Genomic DNA, 23,599 nt, shown 5'->3' with positions numbered 1-23,599 from the left:
CAGGTATTCCGGCGGCCTTGTGAGTATTAACCTGTTTAAAAGTTTTAACAAACATCGGCCACGGAGAGCGAGATCATACAGTCATCTGGAACAATAGAGGCTTTCACGCAAGACTCAGTGTCATATTCCTCAAAGCGAGCATAAAAGGCATTTAGCTCATTTTGGAGTTCTGCATCACTGGGCATCTCACAGGTTTCCCTTTGTAATCCATCTGCAACCCCTGCTACATACGACGAGCGTTGGAGCCGGTGTAATAAGATTCCACCTTCCTCCCGTATTGTCCTTTTGCATGTTTGATGTCTCGTCGCAGGTCATAACTGGCTTTCTTGTATGTGCCATGTCCGTGTCCCGTTCCTTGTAAGCGGTAGCTCTAGCCTTTAGGCCAGCGTGGAAATTGCCTGTAATCCATGGTTTTTGGTTTGGATATCTACGTACGGTCACTATGTGGACGACGTCGTCTATACACTTATTGATGAAGCCCATGACTGATGTGGTAAACTCGTCAATGATATCGGATGAATCACAGAACATATCCCAGTCTGTACTAGAAAAACTGTCATGTAGCCTCGTGTCTGCTTCATCAGACCACTTCCGTACTGAGTGCGTCACTGGTACTTGAGGGGACATACTGTAGGATCCTAGAGGTCAGGAAAGGTAAATCAAGACCACCTTGTTACATTCTGCAGTGTTGGTGGGAAATGTGAAATAATAGTAGTACCTATTTTACCAATCTTGAATGCCGGTTGTGCCGCAATACTGTGTACTGTAATAATCCCAGTCACTGTGCAACATTTCTAAATGCAATCTCAGTCAAATACAACTGTTTTGATGGCAATTATTGAACAGAGCGGAATCCCAGCTTTCCAGTGCTGTATGATTTATTTTTCAATTGGCAGCGTTTTACAATCTTGAGTGTCTGGCATGACAATTTAAAAAAGTAACCACGGGAAGCGTGTCAGCCATTCCAATGCATAAATGGTAGACCTATTATTCACTGTAAATACACAATTACACTGTATTAAACACTGTAAAAATCCCATGATTTTATTAGTGCCAGTGGGAGTTCTTTTTAGGACATTAAACAAGCAACAAGATCATATTTAGAGTCCGTTATCTAGCTAATGATTAGCCCACTGTGGTAAACAATGCAGAGGAGCAACCCCATTGCTTCAGCCATTTAGACACGATGCTGCATCAGACAGGTGACAATGCTTATTGCTAAAATAGCACACCTGCCTGAGGACTATGTACCTAAAGATATTGCTTTTCATCAATATGTTATTGGGCTCATTTCTAGAGGGGAACATTACATTTTAAACAGTTTAATATAAGCTATATGTCAACATTGAGAGGGGGGATGGTTTTATTTTGGTTTTCCAAACAATCAGTGTAAATATCCGATTTTATGGCTGGCTATAATATATGACACTTGTCCAGACTGCAAATGAAACATGAAATCACCAACAATTGAATATAACTTGCTTTGCTGTGATCCTGGTGTGCCACTGGCAAATGTACCTGAATGTCAAGACCTGGACTGGTACCCAGGCTAACTGCCTTCCATTTTTGAAGACATTGATTTTCATTGTTAGAGCGGCCACTTGAGTATCTGGTCAATAATGGATAATCTGTGGGTACACGCGATATCCCAATTTGGGGGGCGCTGCATCATTCATGGGGGACGACATGTTTATTGTTGCCTTGTTTTATTATAGGCAGAGCACTCACTGTATGTTCCCTTGTGACCGAAAATAAAACTTACTTTTCAATACATAAAAAAAAAGCAATATGGATTACATATTAGGGTTAGTAGCCTAATGGCATAAGATTTGCATAGAATTTTCTGGAACAAATGAGTTAATAAAAAATACATATCCAGTGTAAGGAAAATTACAGTAAATGGCAAATATACAAACTGTTTTTTTGCGCAACATTTTACAGGCTACAAATGTTTTTTATGTGTGTGCATTCCTTGGCACAAAAAGAATGTGAAATACTGCTTTTGTGCGTACCGTTTAGTAAATGGTTTTCAGATGTTGTTTGGCTGTATGCTATTGTTCTATCATTAAGGCAATAAGAGGGAATTATAAGGTTGAGGAAACATCAGTAGTGGTCACAGACACATTTAGACTACACAGCTACATACACAAGGAAACATCCTAGAATTTTTGTCAAATATGTCTTGACAAGGGCTTTATATAGGACGCAACAACACAGTGGTGTGAAAATGTCTGAAAAAGTACACACACACACACACAACATGATGGACTGAGAATGTTGATTGAACAGAGGATGACACACTTGTAAAAATGGTGGGAGGGGGGTTGTTTTCCATGTGCGATGCTTCATCTTACAGTGCGGTTTCCCTGGACTCTACCACTATGGGCTGGAATGACAGGATCTCTGTGAACGTGTGACCTGTAAACAAACAGAAGGAGGAAGAGAGAAAGAGAAGACAGATACATAACATGTCAGTGTTTACATACAGAAGGCTATCATTGCAATTCATGGAAGAGAATGAAATCCTGAAAATATGCGTATTGCAGTAGCTCATTGTAAAAACCATCAGCAACACATATAGCAAATGTAAGTCCCTGTTCCAGAGAGGCCTGACTCTGTCATACCAAACAAGAACTTGTCTGGATATCCTTTAAAAATGCCTTAAATAGTGGTTTAATGTTATAATGTTAACCAATGAAAACAAACTGGTCCCTGTTGACACCTCCTCACCTCTGTCCTGGGATCGTATTCATTAGGGCACACAGTAGCAAAACGTTTTGCAACAGAAAACGAGCGCTTCTAATGGACAAGTCCAGGTAATCCTCCCTGTTTCAGTACATTTTCTTCCATTTGGAGCCTAATGAATAAACCCTGGGTTTTGTCCCAGCCTTCCCCTCCTCCTTACGTTTCCACTGCTCCAGAGGCAGGTCAGAGTTGTCTACAGAGTGGTCGTATGGCTGGGCCTCAGTCTCCTCTTCTGGCTCTCTGTACTCTGAGAAGTATGGCAGGGCGAGGGCCTCTGCCGCCGTCACCCTACTCTCTGGGTCCAGCAGCAGCATGCGCTCTATAACTGTCACCGCTGGAGATGAAGGGGAAGGGAGATATAGAATAAAATCAAGTCAAATTTAATTTAAAGTGCATCATCAGAGTCTCAATACACCTAAGAGAGGGAATGCATACATCTAAACAGAGAGATAAAGACAGCAGACATAGGAACAGTAGACATTGTCATGACGATGGGATACTGCAGATTCACTATACATGACATATGATGGTAATAGTCTTACCCTGTGGGTTGACTTTGGAAAAGAGCGCCTGAAGGTCTTTCTTTTGCACTTTGGGAAGGCTTTTGACATAGTTTTTAGCCTGAGAAACAGAATGTCAGCATATTTAATCAGGGCCTATGTGCATGTAGACCTATAGTATGTGTTTGGCATGTAAGTACATTACTCACGTCCTGAGACTGCAGTTTGGTGATGAACTCCTGAGTGGGTGTCCCTGTGATCTTCATGATCTCAGTCAGCTGATCCAGGTCTGTGCTCCACAGGTCAAGGATCAAAGGTCAAACTACATACAAATGATATACTGAACATATCCTCATTGAGAAACACATTGCATCTAGAGTGAAAGTGAAACAAAACCACCTGGCCATGTTAAGGGTATAATCTGGTTCTAGTCAGTCAAACCGAAAAGTAAGAATGGAAGCAAGCATGATTCCAACATAAACAACATTAACCACAGTAATAGAGTTTCATATGTGTATTGTGCAACAGTGGATAGGAGGGCTCAGGGGCAGGTCAGATCAGGATACGGTCATTGCCTTTGAACAATGGTTTCCCTGACAGCATCTCTGCCATGATGCAGCCCACAGACCAGATGTCCACTAGGAAGAGAGGAAAGGGAGAGAATACTGTTAACTGATAGAAAGGACCTCCATTAACATGGCTGGCGTTTAAATCTGATAGAACCATGTTGAAGTGCATTTATCACTAGGCAAAATATACAGGCTAGAGCACCACCTTGTGGACATTCTACCATTCTCCATAGGCTTCAATGCATTCAGTTGACTCTGTCATCTATGCAGACCACTCAGATGAATTTACATCCTTATAAAACAGCTGATCCAAGATCAGTTGTCTGTATTCCAGTATTAGCCTTAACCATCAGTGGCTTAACAACATATCTGATCCTGGACCAGTTAAGAGGAGTGTTGCGTGGTGTGCTGCTGACCAGTCTGGGTGTAGTGCATCCAGCTGAGGATGACCTCTGGGGCTCTGTACCAGCGCGTCACCACATAGCCTGTCATCTCACTGTCTGCCTGCCGCGCCAACCCAAAGTCCAGGATCTGACACAGACACAACACACTCTTATTATTACTGGACATTACATTAGCATTTTAGTCATTAAGCAGATGCTCTCTGCATTCAACTAAGGTAGGTAAAACAACCACGTATCACAATCATTATAAGTAAAACATCCTTCAAAATAGCTCAGTCCCAGTAATCAATTGCACATCAATGGGACATTTCATGACAGCACTATACCGTTGTACCTACATCATACCAGCTATAACACTACAAAATACAATGGAAGTCATTATTGCTGCCAAACTGTGCTCATGCAGCAAACCATGACAACAAAGTCAACAGAGAGAAATGTTGTCTGTTGGTCTGTGCAAAGGCTATTAAAGATGCACTCTTGAGCTTTTGTATAATTTCAGCCAGTAGTTTTGAAAGTGGTGCTCACGAGCCAAAAGTTGTCCCTGTTTTTTTGTGTGCAATTCGTATAATATGTTACGAATCCAATTCGTACTATATGTTATGAATTTGTTGTGCTTAAGATCCTGGAGTGCATCTTTAAGCCACAGACTGAGTTATTGACAGTGGAGCTGAACACAGTGGAAAGTTTATTTAGGTTATCAGAGCACTGGGTGTGTGACTGTGTACCTTGAGCTCACATTCCTGGTTAACGGCCAGATTCCCTGGTTTGAGGTCCTGCAGATACAAACATTAAGTGGGTCATTTTGAGGGGCCACACACATGCACACACACTTGCATGACAAAGGCACTCACGCATGCATGCACACACACACACACACACACACACACACACACACACTCACACACATACACACAAACACACACAGGAAAAAGGAGATTCACTTACCCTATGAATTATGCCAGCAGAATGGATATACTGTAATAAAAGAATACAACAGGCATTTCCATCAATAAAATACAATATCAGGGTGTATACATATTTATATACATGTATGTATATAAGTATTTATGAGATTGTGTGTGGCTGTGAGACACACCTTGAGTCCCTTCAGCATCTGATAGACCAGGAACTGTACTTTGTCCTCTGAGAGCTGCTGTAACTTCATCAACTTCCCCAGATCGGTTCCCATGAAAGGCATCACCAGATAGCTGCGAGAGAGCGAGAGAGAGAGAGAGAGAGAGAGAGAGAGAGAGAGAGAGAGAGAGAGAGAGAGAGAGAGAGAGAGAGAGAGAGAGAGAGAGAGAGAGAGAGAGAGAGAGAGAGAGAGAGAGAGAGAGAGAGAGAGAGAGAGAGAGAGAGAGAGAGAGAGAGAGAGAGAGAGAGAGAGAGAGAGAGAGACAGACAGAGAGACTAAATGTCTACATATCTTCGCAATGACCAACCAACATGGAGAGGAAAGATGGAACTTTGACTTTGCTAAACATCCAGTGGTGTGGAATGTGGATATTGTGTCTCCAACTTCCGTATTTTCTTTACTTGAAGTTCCTGACCTATTGTGCCCAAATATGAAAACACAAAAGTGTACTCACAAATCATGGAATCTGTCTAAGGAGAGGTCAGCAGTGAATACATCCACAAGGCCAATCACCTAACCCCAGGGAGAGAATGAGGGAAAATAAACAACTTATATTAGGTTTTGATCAGGTTGTTACATAGCAGTTGGAGGGGAGACACAGTAAGACAAACACCCTATAGGCCTAGCTTACAGTATATTGCTAATAAGCCTAGTGTTTTTAGGGCAGGGATGCACAACTCTGGTCTTCGAGGGCCTCTCTGGTTTTCATCCTTGCCATTTAATCAGAGACTGTGTGTGGAGAGGATTACCCAAGGCAATCACTTAGGCTACTTGCTTGAAATTACTAAGTGTCACTCAGGGCGGAAAAAACCTTGAGGACTGCAACCCTTAAGGACTAAAGTAGTGCAATGAAATGGGATAAGGGTTGTTTTCGGACTACAGGCTTGCAAGTCTTACATTTTCATGTTTCATGTGTTTGAGCAGCCTCAGCTCCCGATAGGCCCTCTTAGCAAAGAGCTCAGACTGGAAGGGCCTGTGGAGCTTCTTGATGGCCACCTTGGTCCCTGTCCTGAAGTCCACTGCAGAGCTGGAGACAGACATGGAGATTGGGAGGAGGGTGAGTTGGAGGGAGAGAGGAAGAAAGGTACAAGGTCCTTTGGTTCTCAAATAATTTAAAACATACATTTTAGCTTTGAGTCCTATACAATTGGGGAATCAGGTTATTTCCGTTTTAACTACATTGGTCCCAGGCCTCCCACAGTGAAAAAGCTGAAATTCACTACCTTCTTTCATCTGTTTTACAATTTTCTTTTGCGGACAACCAGGGCTACAAGTAGAACAAAAAACAATTTGACATAAACAGTTGCATTCATGAGTTTTATTGACAAATGTCAATAAACAAATAAGGTCTGCCAAGCATAAGCCTGATAAAAAATTAAAAATAAGAATAAGAATGCTGTAAATACAGAAATTGTTTTCCACTGAGCAAACAATTTCTGTATTTACAGCATTCTTATTATAATCAGGCTTATGCTTGGCAGACCTTATTTGTTTATTGACATTTGTCAATAAAACTCATGAATGCAACTGTTTATGTCAAATTGTTTTGTGTTCTACTTGTAGCCCTGGTTGTCCGCAAAAGAAAATGGTAGTCAGTGACAACTGTGTGGAGTTTGGAGTTTGTGACAGAAACTATGTGAGCTTATTACAGTATTATAGGCACTATGTCCTGTCCTATGATCTTCTATGTAGAATAACCTCTTACCTTCTAACGACTATTTTGTGGCTTGTGATTGTCATAGAGCAAACAGTGCATGTTTGTGAGCATTTCAGCTCTTCATAGATGGCTCATAATAGTTTGTAGCTCAAACTGTTCGGACTTTACAGACGTTTTTGTGAGATGAATCATTTTCGGGATCCGCCCTTGTCTCACAAACATCGCTCTAGCTCTAACCTCGATTTGGATGAAGATTTCTACTTCAATGAGTAGGCGACACTCTGAAGAGAAAGAGACGGCGATATAGAGCCTGACGTGCGGGCACCCTGATGAAACTACGGAGGGGAGTAAATAATCCGCCTCAACCCTCTGTTCTATTGGCGGATGGAAAGTCGTGGTCAAAAGTTTTGAGGATGACACAAGTATTGGTCTTCACAAAGTTCGCTGCTTCAGTGTTATGAGATATTTTTGTCAGATGTTACTATGGTATACTGAAGTATAATTACAAGCATTCCATAAGTGTCAAAGGCTTTTATTGACAATTACATTAAGTTTATGCAAAGAGTCAATATTTGCAGTGTTGACCCTTCTTTTTCAAGACCTCTGCAATCCACCCTGGCATGCTATCAATGAATTTCTGGGCCACATCCTGACTGATGGCAGCCCATTCTTGCATAATCAATGCTTGGAATTGTCAGAATTTGTGGGTTTTTGTATGTCCACCCGCCTCTTGAGGATCGACCACAAGTTCTCAATGGGATTAAGGTCTGGGGAGTTTCCTGGCCATTGACCCAAAATGTCGATGTTTTGTTCCCCGAGCCACTTAGTTATCACTTTTGCCTTATGGCAAGATGCTCCATCATGATGGAAAAAGCATTGGTCGTCACCAAACTGTTCTTGGATGATTGGGAGAAGTTGCTCTCGGAGGATGTGTTGGTACCATTCTTTATTCATGGCTGTGTTCTTAGGCAAAATTGTGAGTGAGCCCACTCCCTTGGCTGAGAAGCAACCCCACACATGAATGGTCTCAGGATGCTTTACTGTTGGCATGACACAGGACTGATGGTAGCGCTCACCTTGTCTTCTCCGGACAAGGTGTTTTCCGGATGCCCCAAACAATCGGAAAGGGGATTCATCAGAGAAAATGACTTTATCCCAGTCCTCAGCAGTCCAATCCCTGTACCTTTTGCAGAATATCAGTCTGTCCCTGATGTTTTTCCTGGAGAGAAGTGGCTTCTTTGCTGCCCTTCTTGACACCAGGCCATCCTCCAAAAGTCTTCGCCTCACTGTGCGTGCAGATGCACTCACATCTGCCTGCTGCCATTCCTGAACAAGCTCTGCACTGGTGGTGCCCCGATCCCGCAGCTGAATCAACTTTAGGAGACGGTCCCGGCGCTTGCTGGACTTTCTTGGGCGCCCTGACGCCTTCTTCACAACAATTGTCAGATGGCAGATGGGGCGGCAGGTAGCTTAGTGGTTAAGAGCGTTGTGCCAGTAACCGAAAGGTCACTGGTTCTAATCCCCGAGCCAACTAGGTGAAAAATCTGTCAATGTGCCCTTGAGCAAGGCACTTAACCCTAATTGCTCCTGTAAGTCGCTCTGGATAAGAGCGTCTGCTAAATGACTAAAATGTAATGTAAATGTAATTGAACCTCTCTCCTTGAAGTTCTTGATGATCTGATAAATTGTTGATTTAGGCGTAATCTTACTAGCAGCAATATCCTTGCCTGTGAAGCCCTTTTTGTGCAAAGCAATGATGACAGCACGTGTTTCCTTGCAGCTAACCATGGTTAACAGAGGAAGAACAATGATTTCAAGCACCACCCTCCTTTTAAAGCTTCCAGTCTGTTATTCTAACTCAATCAGCATGACAAAGTGATCTCCAGCCTTGTCCTCGTCAACACTCTCACCTGTGTTAACGTGAGAATCACTGACACATTTACATTAACGTCATTTAGCAGACACTCTTATCCAGAGCAACTTACATTATATATTTTTTCATACCCCCTGTGGGAATCGAACCCACAACCCTGGCGTTGCAAACACCATGCTCTATCAACTGAGCTACATCCCTGCCAGCCATTCCCTCCCCTACCCTGGACGACGCTGGGCCAATTGCGCACCGCCCCATGGGTCTCCCGGTCACGGCCGGCTACGACAGAGCCTGGATTCGAACCAGGATCTCTAGTGGCACAGCTAGCACTGCGATGCAGTGCCTTAGACCACTGCGCCACTCAGGAGACTATGACACGATGGCAGCTGGTCCTTTTGTGGCAGGGCTGAAATGCAGTGGAAATGTTTTTTGGGGATTAAGTTCATTTTCATGGCAAAGAGGGACTTTGCAATTAATTGCAATTCATCTGATCACTCTTCATGACATTCTGGAGTATATGCAAATTGACATCATCAAAACTGAGGCAGCAGACTTTGTGAAAATTAGGATTTGTGTCATTCTCAAAACTTTTGACCACGACTGTACAATCACTGGAGAAGAAACTGGAAGAGCTCTGTTCGAGACTATCCTATCAACGGGACCTGAAGAACTGTAATATCCTATGTTTGTCGGAAACTTGGCTGAACAAGGACATGGATAATATTCAAACTGGTTTTTCTATGCATCGGCAGGACAGAATCGCAGCGTTGGGTAAGCTCAAGGGGAGTAGTGTGTGTCTCTTTGTTAACAACAGCTGGTGCGCAGGAAGTCTCGAGGTTCTGCTCGCCTGAGTTAGAATACCTCATGATAAGCTGTACACCATACTATTAACTGAGAGAGATTTCATCCATTATTTTTGGGGGGCTGTTTATTTACCACCACAAACCGATGCTGGCACTAAGACCACACTCAATGTGCTGTATAAGGCCATAAGCAAACAAGAAAATGCTCATTCAGAGGCGGCACTCCTAGTGGCCGGTGATTTTAATGCAGGAAAACTGAAATCCGTCTTACCTCATTTATACCAGCATGTCACCTTTGCAACTAGAGGTGAAAAAACTCCAGATCACCTTTAGTCCACACAAAGAGACACATACAAAGCTCTCCCTCGTCCTCCATTTAGCAAATTTGTCCATAACACTATCCTCCTGATTCCTGCTTACAAGCAAAAACTCAAACAAGAAGTAACAGCTCAACACGGAAGTGGTCAGATGAAGCGGATGCTAAGCTACAGCACTGTTTCGCTAGCACAGACTGGAATATGTTCCGGGACCCATCCAATGGCATTGAGGAGTTTACCACATCAGTCACCAGCTTCATTAATAAGTGCATCGACAACATCATCCCCACAGTGACTGTACGTACATATCCCAACCAGAAGCCATGGATTACAGGCAACATCCTCACTGAGCTAAAGGCTAGAGCTGCCGCTTTCAAGGAGCGAGACACTAACCCGGACATGTATTAGAAATCCCGCTATGTTCTCCAACTAACCTTCAAACAGGCAAAGCATTACAGGACTAATATCGAATTCTACTACACTGACTGACGCTCGTCGGATATGGCAGGGCCTTCAAACTATCACGGATTACAAAGGGAAACCCAGCCACGAGCTGCCCAGTGACGCAAGCCTAACAGACTAGTCATGGTAACCTGTCTAAATGTCTATCACATCGTAGCACTCACATCTGTAGCCATGAAATGGTTTGAAAGGCTGGTCATGGCTAACATCAACACCATCATCCCAGAAACCCTGGACCCACTCCAATTTGCATACCGCCCCAACAGATCCACAGATGACGCAATCTCTATTGCACTCCACACTGCCCTTTCCCACTTGGACAAAAGGAACACCTACATGAGAATGCTATTCATTGACTACAGCTCAGCGTTCAACAACATAGTGCCCTCCGAACTCATCACTAAGCTAAGGACCCTGGGACTGAACACCTCCCTCTGCAACTTGATCCTGGACTTCCTGACGGGATGCCCACAGGTGGTGATGGTAGGCAACAACACATCCGCTAGGCTGACCCTTAACACAGGGGCCCCTCAGGGGTGATTGCTTAGTCCCCTCCTGTACTTCCTGTTCACCCACGACTGCGTGGCCACGCACGACTCCAACACCATCATTAAGTTTGCAGACGACACGCCGGTGGTAGGCCTGATCACCGACGACGATGACACAGCCTATAGGGAGGAGGTCAGAGACCTGGCAGTGTGGTGCCAGGACAACAACATCTCCCTCAACGTCAGCAAAACAAAGGAGCTGATCATGGACTACAGGAAATGGAAGGCCGAGCACGCCCCCATTTACATCAAGGGGGCTGTAGTGGAGCGGGTCGAGAGCTTCAAGACTGGCTGCATCACCGCTTGGTATGGCAACTGCTTGTCATCCGACCACAAGGCGCTACAGAGACTAGTGCGGACCGAGATCCCTGCCATCCACGACCTCTATACCAGGCGGTGTCAGAGGAAGGCCCTAAAAATTGTCAAAGACTCCCACCACCTATGTCATAGACTGTTCTCTCTGCTACCGCACGGCAAGCGGTACCGATGCACCAAGTCTGGAACCAACAGGACCCTCAACAGCCTCTACCTCCCAGCCATAAGACTGCTAAATAGCTAACCAAAAACTACCCGGACTATCTGCATTGACCCTTTTTGCACTAACTTTTTTGACTCATTACATACAGTTGAATTCGGAAGTTTACATACACCTTAGCCAAATACATTTACTCAGTTTTTCACAATTCCTGACATTTAATCCTAGTAAAGATTCCCTGTCTTAGGTCAGTTAGGATCACCAATTTATTTTAAGAATGTGAAATGTCAGAATAATAGCAGAGAGAATGATTTATTTCAGCTTTTATTTCTTTCATCACATTCCCAGTGGGTCAGAAGTTTACATACACTCAATTAGTATTTGGTTGCATTGCCTTTAAATTGTTTAACTTGGGTGAAATGTCTCGGGTAGCCTTCCACAAGCTTCCCACAATAAGTTGGGTGAATTTTGGCCCATTCCTCCTGACAGAGCTGGTGTAACAGAGTCAGGTTTGTAGGCCTCCTTGCTCGCACACGCTTTTTCAGTTCTGCCCACAAATGTTCTATAGGATTGAGGTCAGAGCTTTGTGATGGCCACTCCAATACCTTGACTTTGTTGTCCTTAAGCCATTTTGCCACAACTTTGGAAGTATGCTTGGGGTCATTGTCCATTTGGAAGACCCATTTGCGACCAAGCTTTAACTTCCTGACTGATGTCTTGAGATGTTGCTTCAATATATCCACATAATTTTCCTTCCTCATGATGCCATCTATTTTGTGAAGTGCACCAGACCCTCCTGCAGCAAAGCACCCCCATAGCATGATGCTGCCACCCCGTGCTTCACGGTTGGGATGGTGTTATTCGGCTTGCAAGCATCCACCTTTTTCCTCCAAACATAACGATGGTCATTATGGCCAAACAGTTCTATTTTTGTTTCATCAGACCAGAGGACATTTCTCCAAGAAGTACGATCTTTGTCCCCATGTGCAGTTACAAACCGTAGTCTGGCTTTTTTATGGCGGTTTTGGAGCAGTGGCTTCTTCCTTGCTGAGCTGCCTTTCAGGTTATGTCGATATAGGACTCGTTTTACTGTGGATATAGATACTTTTGTACCTGTTTCCTCCAGTATCTTCACAAGGTCCTTTGCTGTTGTTCAGGGATTGATTTGCACTTTTCGCACCAAAGTACGTTAATCTCTAGGAGACAGAACGCGTCTCCTTCCTGAGCAGTATGACGGCTGCGTGGTCCCATGGTGTTTATACTTGTGTACTATTGTTTGTACAAATGAACATGGTACCTTCAGGCGTTTGGAAATTGTTCCCAAGGATGAACCAGACTTGTGGGGGTCTACCATTTTTTTCCCTGTGGTCTTGGCTGATTTCTTTTGATTTTCCCATGATGTCAAGCAAAGAGGCACTGAGTTTGAAGATAGGCCTTGAAATACATCCACAGGTACACCTCCAATTGACTCAAATGATGTCAATTAGCCTATCAGAAGCTTCTAAAGCCATGACATCATTTTCTGGAATTTTCCAAGCTGTTTAAAGGCACAGTCAACTTAGTGTATGTAAACTTCTGACCAACTGGAATTGTGATACAATGAATTATAAGTGAAATAATCTGACTGTAAACAATTGTTGGAAAAATGACTTGTGTCATGAACAAAGTAGATGTCCTAACCGACTTGCCAAAACTATTGTTTGTTAACAAGAAATGTGTGTAGTGGTTGAAAAACTAGTTTTAATGACTCCAACCTAAGTGTATGTAAACTTCCGACTTCAACTGCACGCTGCTACTACTGTTTACTATCTTTCACTTTATTCCTAGTTATATGTACATACCTACCTCAGTTACCTCGTAACCCTGCACATCAACTCGGTACTGATACCCCTTGTATATAGGCAAGTTATTGTTTCTCACTGTGTAGCTATTATTATTTGTATTATTATGTGTTTTACTTTTCTATTATTTCTCTATTTTCTTTCTCTCTACATTGTTAGGAAGGGCACGTAAGTACGCATTTCACTGTTAGTCCATACCTGTTGTTTTACGAAGCATGTGATGAATAACATTTGATTTGATTTTAAATATACTAATACAGTACAATTCAATAACCCAGCAGTCTGTAGCTCAAAGCCCTTCCCACCACCTATACACTTGGCCCTGCTGCCGCCAGATGGCACTATTATTCCTTAGGTCTTTTGTCATTTGGAAATGGACAAAAATGACAAAAGATGTAAGAAATAATAATGCCATCTGGCGCCAGCAGGGCTACTATACACTATTTCCCGGGCTACTATACACTATTTCCCAGCCAAACCTAGAAAGCGATGTAGTAGAACCAGTGACTTTATATATGAATGGACAAAGCCATCGATCACGTGACACCATTCATTCCTATGTGAAGACTCAATAGCGCATTGAAGCCAAATTAATGCGCAGTTTGAGCTACTCCAAGAAGTGACGTTGCAGGCTAACTCAGTGCTGCTCTCTCATTGAGTAACCTCGGTACTGTAGGCTGCCATCAGTAACTAAATTATCCTTATAACTTCTTATGTGTGCGATTTTTTTTAAATAATTGGTTCAAGGACATACATCTGGTGTATTACAAGCAATTATTGGTACCATGATTGTCTTCGAATTTTTTATTTATTTACATTAAGATTGCCAATTTTCCATTCACTATAATGAGGGATTCTGTTTTCTGCAAACAATGCATGCTGTACTGCGGTCAGCCTTTAACTTCCGTGGCTTCATTTAGGTTGTGGGCTCACATGAAATCGTGATGTGTCTATGTAGAATGAAGGTATAAATACGACAGCTGCATATGCATATTAGCCAATACATATGGAATAGCCTACACATATAGCATTCCTTGCAATACAATCTTCTCTAAAAACTGTTGTACAATGTGCTCTGCAATAAGATAACCCGTTTGATTTCTAAACCAGATTAGTTCTCAAATAGCAGCTGCCCAATACCATGGTGGGCATGCATAATATTGGATGCATTGGAATATAAGGTATGGAGAACGATAAAGAGCCTGTAGGATTATAGGAAAAGCAGTTGGGAAATTAATGTGTGTGTTTCAAATACTAAATGTTAAGTAAATGTGACTATATGTAGGTGGTTTAATTTAACTAACCTTCTAAAAGTTGACAGTGCCAAAATCTTGCTAATCCATTCATTATTCTATAACTATGACTGAGTGCGAGATGTTTTCTGTAACGTACGTTTCATGTGCAAGAGGGTTGGTTACGTTGCCACTTGACACTGCAGAAATATGTATTTGATGTTTATGTATTCTAATTGGTTGGTTCAAGTCAGATGTCAATAAAGTGTTATGCCATTGGTCATGCTTGCAGATAGGAAGACATCGCAAACATGAATTCTTCCCAGTCTGAAATTGACATGCATGTGTTAGGTCACATTCTGAAATACTGTATTATATTTTCATATTTACAATGTGTACGAGTTCACCATGTACATGTCCTGATGTGTGCATGTATATACAGTGCAATCGGGAAAGTATTCAGACCCCTTGACTTTTTCCACATTTTGTTAAATTACAACCTTATTCTAAAATTGATTAAATTGATTTTCCCCTTATCAATCTACACACAATACCCCATAATGACAAAGCAAAAACAGGTTTTTATACATTTTTGCAAATTTATTTTAAGAAAAACAACTGAAATATTACATTTACATAAGTATTCAGACCCTTTACTCAGTACTTTGTTGAAGCACCATTGGCAGCGACTACAGCCTTGAGTCTTGGGTATGACGCTACAAGCTTGGCACACCTGTATTTGGGGAGTTTCTCTTATTCCTCTCTGCAGATCCTCTCAAGCTCTGTCAGGTTGGATGGGGAGCGTTGCTGCACAGCTATTTTCAGGTCTCTCCAGAGATGTTTGATCGGGTTCAAGTCTGGGCTCTGGCTGGGCCACTCAAGGACATTCAGAGACTTGTCCCGAAGCCACTCCTGCATTGTCTTGGCTGTGTACTTGGAAGGTGAACCTTCGCCCCGTCTGAGGTCCTGAGCACTCTGGAGCAGGTTTTCATCAAGGATCTCTCTGTACTTTGCTCCATTCATCTTTCCCTAGATCCTGACTAGTCTCCCAGATCCTGCCGCTGAAAAACATCCCCACAGCATGATGCTGCCACCACCATGCTTCACCGTAGGGATGGTGCCAGGTTTCCTCCAGACGTGACGCTTGGCATTCAGGCCAAAGAGTTCAATCTTGGTTTCATCAGACCAGAGAATCTTGTTTCTCTTTGTCTGAGAGTCTTTAGATGCCTTTTTGCAAACTCCAAGTGGGCTGTCATGTGCCTTTTACTGAGGAGTGGCTTCCATCTGGCCACTCTACCATTCAGGCCTGATTGGTGGAGTGCTGCAGAGATGGTTGTCCTTCTGGAAGTTTCTCCCATCTCCACAGAGGAACTCTGGAGCTCTATCAGAGTGACCATCGGTTTCTTGGTCACCTCCCTGACCAAGGCCCTTCTTCCCCGATTGCTCAGTTTAGCCAGGCGGCCAGCTCTAGGAAGAGTCTTGGTGGTTCCAAACTTCTTCCATTTAAGAATGATAATAATATGCCATTTAGCAGACGCTTTTATCCAAAGCGACTTACAGTCATGTGTGCATATATTTTTACGTATGGGTGGGTCCCACTGTGTTCTTGGGGACCTTCAATGCTGCAGACATTCCCCAGATTTGTGCCTCGACACAATCCTGTCTCGGGGCTCTATGGACAATTCCTTCGACCTCATGGATTGGTTCTTGCTCTGACATGCACTGTCAACTGTGGGACCTTATATAGACAGGTGTGTGCCTTTCCAAATCATGTCCAATCAATTGAATTTAACACAGGCGGACTCCAATCAAGTTGTAGAAACATCTCAAGGATGATCAATGGAAACAGGATGCACCTGAGCTCAATTTCGAGTCTCATAGCAAAGGGTCTGAATACTTATGTAAATAAGGTATTTCTGTTTTTTTATTTTTCATAAATTAGCAAACATTTCTAAAAACCTGTTTTCGCTTTGTCATTATGGGGTATTGTGTGTAGATTTCTGAGGACATTATTATTATTTTTTAATCCATTTTAGAATAAGGCTATAACGTAACAAAATGTGGAAAAAGTCAAGGGGTCTGAATACTTTGCGAAGGCACTATATATATATATATATATATATATACACTAACGGTCAAAAGTTTTAGAACACCTACTCATTCAAGGGTTTTTCTTTATTTTTACTATTTTCTACCTTGTAGAATAATAGTGAAGACATCAAAACTATGAAATAACACATATGGAATAATGTAGTCACCAAACAAGTGTTAAACAAATCAAAATATATTTTATATTTGAGATCCTTCAAATAGCCACCCTTTGCATTGATGACAGCTTTGCACACTCTTGGCATTACTAAATGATTCCATATGTGTTATTTCATAGTTTTGATGTCTTCAATATTATTCTACAAGGTAGAAAATAGTAAAAATAAAGAAAAACCCTTGAATGAGTAGGTGTTCTAAAACATTTGACCGGTAGTGTATATACAGTGGGGAGAACAAGTATTTGATACACTGCCGATTTTGCAGGTTTTCCTACTTACAAAGCATGTAGAGGTCTGTCATTTTTATCATAGGTACACTTCAACTGTGAGAGACGGAATCTAAAACAAAAATCCAGAAAATCACATTGTATGATTTTTTAATAATTTATTTGCATTTTATTGCATGACATAAGTATTTGATCACCTACCAACCAGTAAGAATTCCGGCTCTCACAGACCTGTTAGTTTTTCTTTAAGAAGCCCTCCTGTTCTCCACTCATTACCTGTATTAACTGCACCTGTTTGAACTCGTTACCTGTATAAAAGAGACCTGTCCACACACTCAATCAAACAGACTCCAACCTCTCCACAATGGCCAAGACCGAGAGCTGTGTAAGGACATCAGGGATAAAATTGTAGACCTGCACAAGGCTGGGATGGGCTACAGGACAATAGGCAAGCATCTTGGTGAGAAGGCAACAACTGTTGGCGCAATTATTAGAAAATGGAAGAAGTTCAAGATGACGGTCAATCACCCTCGGTCTGGGGCTCCATGCAAGATCTCACCTCGTGGAGCATCAGTGATCATGAGGAAGGTGAGGGATCAGCCCAGAACTACATGGCAGGATCTGGTCAATGACCTGAAGAGAGCTGGGACCACAGTCTCAAAGAAAACCATTAGTAACACACTACGCCGTCATGGATTAAAATCCTGCAGCGCACGCAAGGTCCCCCTGCTCAAGCCAGCGCATGTCCAGGCCCGTCTGAAGTTTGCCAATGACCATCTGGATGATCCAGAGGAGGAATGGGAGAAGGTCATGTGGTCTGATGAGACAAAAATATAGCTTTCTTTGCTTCTTTTTTTGTGTTTCGAGGAAGAAGAAGGATGAGTACAACCCCAAGAACACCATCCCAACCGTGAAGCATGGAGGTGGAAACATCATTCTTTGGGGATGCTTTTCTGCAAAGAGGACAGGACGACTGCACCGTATTGAGGGGAGGATGGATGGGGCCATGTATCGCGAGATCTTGGCCAACAACCTCCTTCCCTCAGTAAGAGCATTGAAGATGGGTTGTGGCTGGGTCTTCCAGCATGACAACGACCCGAAACACACAGCCAGGGCAACTAAGGAGTGGCTCCGTAAGAAGCATCTCAAGGTCCTGGAGTGGCCTAGCCAGTCTCCAGACCTGAACCCAATAGAAAATCTTTGGAGGGAGCTGAAAGTCCGTATTGCCCAGCGACAGCCCCGAAACCTGAAGGATCTGGAGAAGGTCTGTATGGAGGAGTGGGCCAAAATCCCTGCTGCAGTGTGTGCAAACCTAGTCAAGAACTACAGGAAACGTATGATCTCTGTAATTGCAAACACAGGTTTCTGTACCAAATATTAAGTTCTGCTTTTCTGATGTATCAAATACGTATGTCATGCAATAAAATGCAAATTAATTACTTAAAAATCATACAATGTGATTTCCTGGATTTTTGTTTTAGATTCCGTCTCTCACAGTTGAAGTGTACCTATGATAAATATTACAGACCTCTACATGCTTTGTAAGTAGGAAAACCTGCAAAATCGGCAGTGTATCAAATACTTGTTCTCCCCACTGTATGTGTGTGTGTGTGTGTGTGGTACCTGTTAGATATTGGGGGCAATCTGGGATGTGCTTGTGTATGTTATTGCTGTAAGAGTGAGTTAGCTAGCATGCTCTAATTGTAGTGGTCGCATTAGCTCCCTGCTAATTCAGTTATTTCCATGCTAACAGACGAATCATTAATCTACAGCCGTCAACATACTGTTGTCCTGCACATCTAATATGCTTCCTTGTGTCTATCATCAGGTACTTACATTTATTGTATTGTGTACCATTTTTGGCCTTGTTGTTTGACTTGCATATACATTTGAATAAAGAACACCATCACAAATAGTGCTTCACCATTTATTGAGTACAGACACAAATAGCAAAGGCAGTATTTGAAGTATCTAAATATAGTGTAATCTACCAATCAATGTATATCAAGTCCCGTGGAGGGCACAATCTTACAATGTTGCAGTCCAGAAATGACAGCTTTACCATCTACACCAAAAGCCTGGGCTTCTGATGGAGACTGTAGTACTGTCATCAATGCATGCTTCAGTATTCCCTAGGAGCATTTGTGTGTCCAGGCCCCATAAGCGTATCAAAAGGATCCCACCCTGGTCACCAACGTAGCTGACCAATGTAGAGAGAGACAAGTTCCTTAGCAGAATGCAATCCAAAGCTTGTGCGGTCCAGAGATAAGAACTCTACCATCTATGACAAAAGCCTGGGCTCCTGACTGGGACAATAGAATTCTCACCACTGCATGTTAATAGTAAAATAATATGTTTGTCACCTGTCAAACCGATTCTAAATTCTATTTGGTATTTTCTGATGCACTAAAACAAGCACGTGTATCTGTAGTTGGTGTTCTTCAACTCTGAAATGTACTAGACTGTTTAAGATAAAATCCACAAAGAAGAGACAACAGGCAAACGCATATGTGGTCATAATGTTTAAATAGTGACAGCAGGGCTACTTCAAACTGCAGCAGGATGGTTCTCCTCATGCTTGGTGAATAGCCCTTGGTTGACCTATGGGAGCAGGACACAGGAGAGCAAAAGTGAGATACAGAATGAATCAAATAAATAATCACAAGTAATGTAGTTTGTGAGCTAGAAAATGAACATCCTGACAATCTGAGGCAGGGTGCTCTGCCTCAGATTGGATGTTTGTAGTGCTTGCAAACAAATCTACTTGTTATAACTAGCTAGCAAGCTAGCTACATTACTAAGCTTGTCGGGAGTCATTTTACAGGTTGCATTGATGGTATCACGTTTCTATAACTAAATAGTTAGATTACAAATAAATAAAAAATACTTTACCTGATAGCAGTTTTTGTCGGATGGAGATCTCGCTCGAGATGTCGCCAACTGTTTACTACCTTAGGTACGGATAACGTGATTGGCAGACGTGATCAGCAGAGATAGTACCATGGATAGTACACAAGTATTGATTGGTTTACAGTTTAATACTCGGCAACGTTTGCCTGTCCAGCTAGCGAACATAAAAATAAGTATTTTGTAAAAAAGTGCAAGAAAAGTGCAACCTTTCAGTATGGTATCAATACCATGATACAATGAGCTGAAACGAGACACCTACAATTCCCCACATGGTAGCTTGTCATTTTTGCTAGCTATCTAACCTTGCAGAATCATAACACCAATAATTTCATACAAGCGCCTTTTCGTCCACTTTCCCTCTCCTCGCCGCCTCTCCTTACCTTTGACCTTTATCAAAAGTAGGCAAGAGGACGGAGTAGATGACGGATCTCTTCTTTACTAATTTGTATTTTGACCAATCAGATCAGATCTGAAAAATATCAGACGTCATTGGTCAAAATAACAATTAGTGGATAAAAATATCAGAATTGCCTGTGTAAACGCAACCTTTGGAACGCTGAGTTGATCATGTGTTACAAATTGGCAATCACCCAGGGTTAGTACTATTCGGGTTCCTTGGGACGTCCATACCCTAAACCCTACCCTAAGAGGCAATTTATGCTTGATCTGAAAATGTGGTCGGAGGAGCGGTATGGATGGTGTGACTCAATTGCGAAGTCTCTGGAGAAGCGCAGAGGCCAAATTGAGCTGCGTACCGCATAGCCATGCCTCTCAAATTTTGTAACAATGTGGAGGGCTCCATATAGCATGGAGCGAGATAGCTGCCGAAAGGTTGAATGTATGCATCATTAGATTCATAAGAAAATCAATTCGTAAATGGTTAGGATTGTAAGAAAAGCCATGCATGAAACATGAAACGTACACGTTAAATTAGATCTGTAAACATACAAACCATATGTTATGACTATGAATTAACATTTACACATTCAATTCTTATTTTACGTCTCCCTTTACTCGGTTACAGATATTGTTTTTATACTTACAAACTTGTGGCAGTAATGTGGCATCTGTATTTATGATTTAGGCTAGGCCTATTCCGCTATCTAAATATACCATGCTGTTGTGCTATTTTATGCCCATATAATTGCATCAATTATTTTTATAGCCATGTGGGGCTACTGTGGTGATCATGTAACCTAATAAATCACACTTTTTCCAGTATTTGGGAGCACGGACTGTAGGCCTTATATTAGGCATTTTGACTGTTGTATTAGTGAATTCCACTCTGTATGTAGGCTTGTTATAGCCATTTGCGTTGCACAACCCCATCACGCAGAGGCTATAACCATATCAATAAATGAGACAAAACAAAATATTGATTAAGTCTTAGCTATAACCTGTCCTGAGCGAAATAGCAAAGGGTCCCAAATGGTCATAGCCTATTCATATTGACAGATCTGTTTTCCCTATCAGCCACTGCACATGCTTCTTCAACTATTTTGTTTAAAATTCATTTAGAGGCTATATTTAGAGGCCTGTGAGCTAGGGTCTCTTTTTAAGGGGAGCCCTATAATAAAAACAGTTATAAAACACAAATAGAGTTCTAAAATTATTCAGCATGACACCAGTACCCAAAATGATAGCCCAAATTGCAATGCCTACAAGTTGAAGGACTATTTTTTATTTGGATAGACCTAAATTAAACATTGAATTATTAAAGTCATAGGCTAAAGATCTTTGGAGAATTTCGATAATTTTGAATACACACATGGATTTCAATAAACAAATGGATAAGACTGTTCTATTCTCTTTGATTGAGTTCCTATTGCAACTCAGACAACTGACTGAATGGATGACATACTGACAGACTGAACTGAATGAAGGATGAATTAAATGCTTAAATATGTTGGAATGACGAGTTGCACGCATCATGCATGTTCTGCACTTTATTTGGCTAGTAGGCAAAATGACTCTATGGCTGTATGCCTCCAGAAGGGCATCTTCTGAGGCTGAGGGGTGATTTTCTGAAGGCGCATGGTACTGTGGTGCTGCATGGAGATCACAAGCTCTTCAACTGGGCGGCAGTGTCGCGATGGAGGGAATAGCCTATATGGAGACTATCTAAGACCACTGCAACAGAGTTATTGTAAAGTGTGGGAATAAGCTTATGCCAGACTTAGCCTACATTTAACCCCTCTCTTGTTCATTTCACAGTCCATATGTTCATGACCTGATTCAAATAAATAATGTCAAATTATTTTCAATTCATATTAACCCCTCCTACAGAATATGCTTTGGCAAGATTTTGAGAGATGAAATAAATATCCCAACATTCACTCATGGCTTTTCTTACGATCCTAACCATACCTACGTTCAACCTTTTGGCAGGTATCTCGCTCCATAGTATAGCTCCGCATTGACATGATTGGTTGACGGTAGGTAGGGGCGGGAGGTCCTGTATAAACACAAACTCACTTCCTTGACAACTTCCTTCACAACAGCTCTGTGCTGATCCGCGAAGTGCAAGAAGTATGAATGCCCTGACTTCTGCAGAGGCCATATCACGTCAATACTGCACGGCCAATGCAGACGTCGGAATGACCATGCAGCGCATTTTACCCTTACCATTTTAAATGTTAACTTCAATGGGGTTAACTAAGGGCGTCCCAAGGATCCCAGATTGCAAAGACCATTCAGCCAGCCGACACAACTCTGGATCCGCCCACAGAGTTAATCATTGATAACAACAATGTAACGACCTCATGCTGTGAGCCACACAAAAGTATTGTGTCTAGAGTGCAACGGCAATGGCAAATGATTTATAGCACATCTATTTCCGAGCGTTTATGATTATGTAAACTTTTGAGTTATGTAATAATAATAATACACGCTTAATTTAGTTTGAGAGTATCATACATATTGTCATTCTATAGGCATACATTACATGAGTAGGCCTATTGCAAAGACCAGGGAGGTTAGTCACAAATCAAAAGGCTGTGAAATTTCAATATGGGTTGATATGATAGAAATATTCACCATTAAATATTTCCCTTAAATAAGGAAGTGGCCCTCTCTTTTGTGTGAAACTCGAGAGGAGCTATAGCTTTTCTCTCGTTTTGTTCTACTGCGAAAAACCAAACCTTTACTAAATCAGGTGCGCTAGATTAGGTTTGGAGTGAAAATCTACAGGACGGTAGCTCTCCAGGAACAGGGTTGGAGACCCCTGCACTAAGCTATGTCAAAGTGAACCAAACATGTAGCCTACAGTTGTGACATCTCTTCCCACCCCAGTTGCCACGACACTTACCAGACTGTACCGTACGCCCCTGTCCCCACCTGTTTCAGCTCCCGGTACCGCTCCGGTACCTCCCAGGTGGTTTTGTTCACGTCCTGGCGACAGTAGCCAGGTCTGGTCCGGCTGGACATCTTATTTGACCTGATTTAACAAATATAGTACGTATCCCAAGAAGTGATTTCCCAGTTTCGTTTACACACCCATTGTCCTACCTATGCGTTCTTGAATTCATTCTCGTCACCGAATGCGCAGCGCGTCGACTGCGCAGCTTGCGCAGCTATAAGACGCCGCCTGGGGTCAACCACAGCACAGCCACTCCCGAGTCTCATGAAGTGT

The 23,599-nt window shown here is 42.3% G+C and overlaps 1 protein-coding gene across 1 annotated transcript; it reads right to left on the bottom strand.

Annotated features, from left to right (window-relative positions):
- Positions 1–848: 848 nt before the first annotated feature.
- On the bottom strand, positions 849–23,529 carry mapk12a (mitogen-activated protein kinase 12a). Its single transcript, XM_041890638.2, has 12 exons — positions 23,276–23,529; positions 6,254–6,383; positions 5,811–5,869; positions 5,318–5,429; positions 5,167–5,196; positions 4,947–4,994; positions 4,231–4,345; positions 3,812–3,883; positions 3,455–3,534; positions 3,288–3,366; positions 2,906–3,079; positions 849–2,418 (listed from the first exon to the last, which is right to left on the bottom strand). The coding sequence occupies exons 1-12, from the start codon at positions 23,392–23,394 to the stop codon at positions 2,351–2,353; spliced, it is 1,086 nt and encodes a 361-aa protein (XP_041746572.1). The 5' UTR covers positions 23,395–23,529; the 3' UTR covers positions 849–2,350.
- Between the last annotated feature and the right edge of the window lie 70 nt (positions 23,530–23,599).

The sequence above is a fragment of the Coregonus clupeaformis genome, chromosome 11, assembly GCF_020615455.1.
Source record: "Coregonus clupeaformis isolate EN_2021a chromosome 11, ASM2061545v1, whole genome shotgun sequence".
Classification (NCBI taxonomy): Eukaryota; Metazoa; Chordata; class Actinopteri; order Salmoniformes; family Salmonidae; genus Coregonus; species Coregonus clupeaformis.
This window is presented reverse-complemented; position numbering and strand designations above follow the sequence as displayed.

Excerpts from the sequence above, each read along its gene's own strand:
- mapk12a (XM_041890638.2), bottom strand. The coding sequence starts at position 23,394 with ATGTCCAGCCGGACCAGACCTGGCTACTGTCGCCAGGACGTGAACAAA. Across the intron at positions 6,384-23,275 it reads GGGGCGTACGGTACAGTCTG|CTCTGCAGTGGACTTCAGGA; the intron begins GTAAGTGTCGTG and ends GTCTGTCTCCAG. Across the intron at positions 4,346-4,946 it reads ACCAGGAATGTGAGCTCAAG|ATCCTGGACTTTGGGTTGGC; the intron begins GTACACAGTCAC and ends TGTCTGTGTCAG.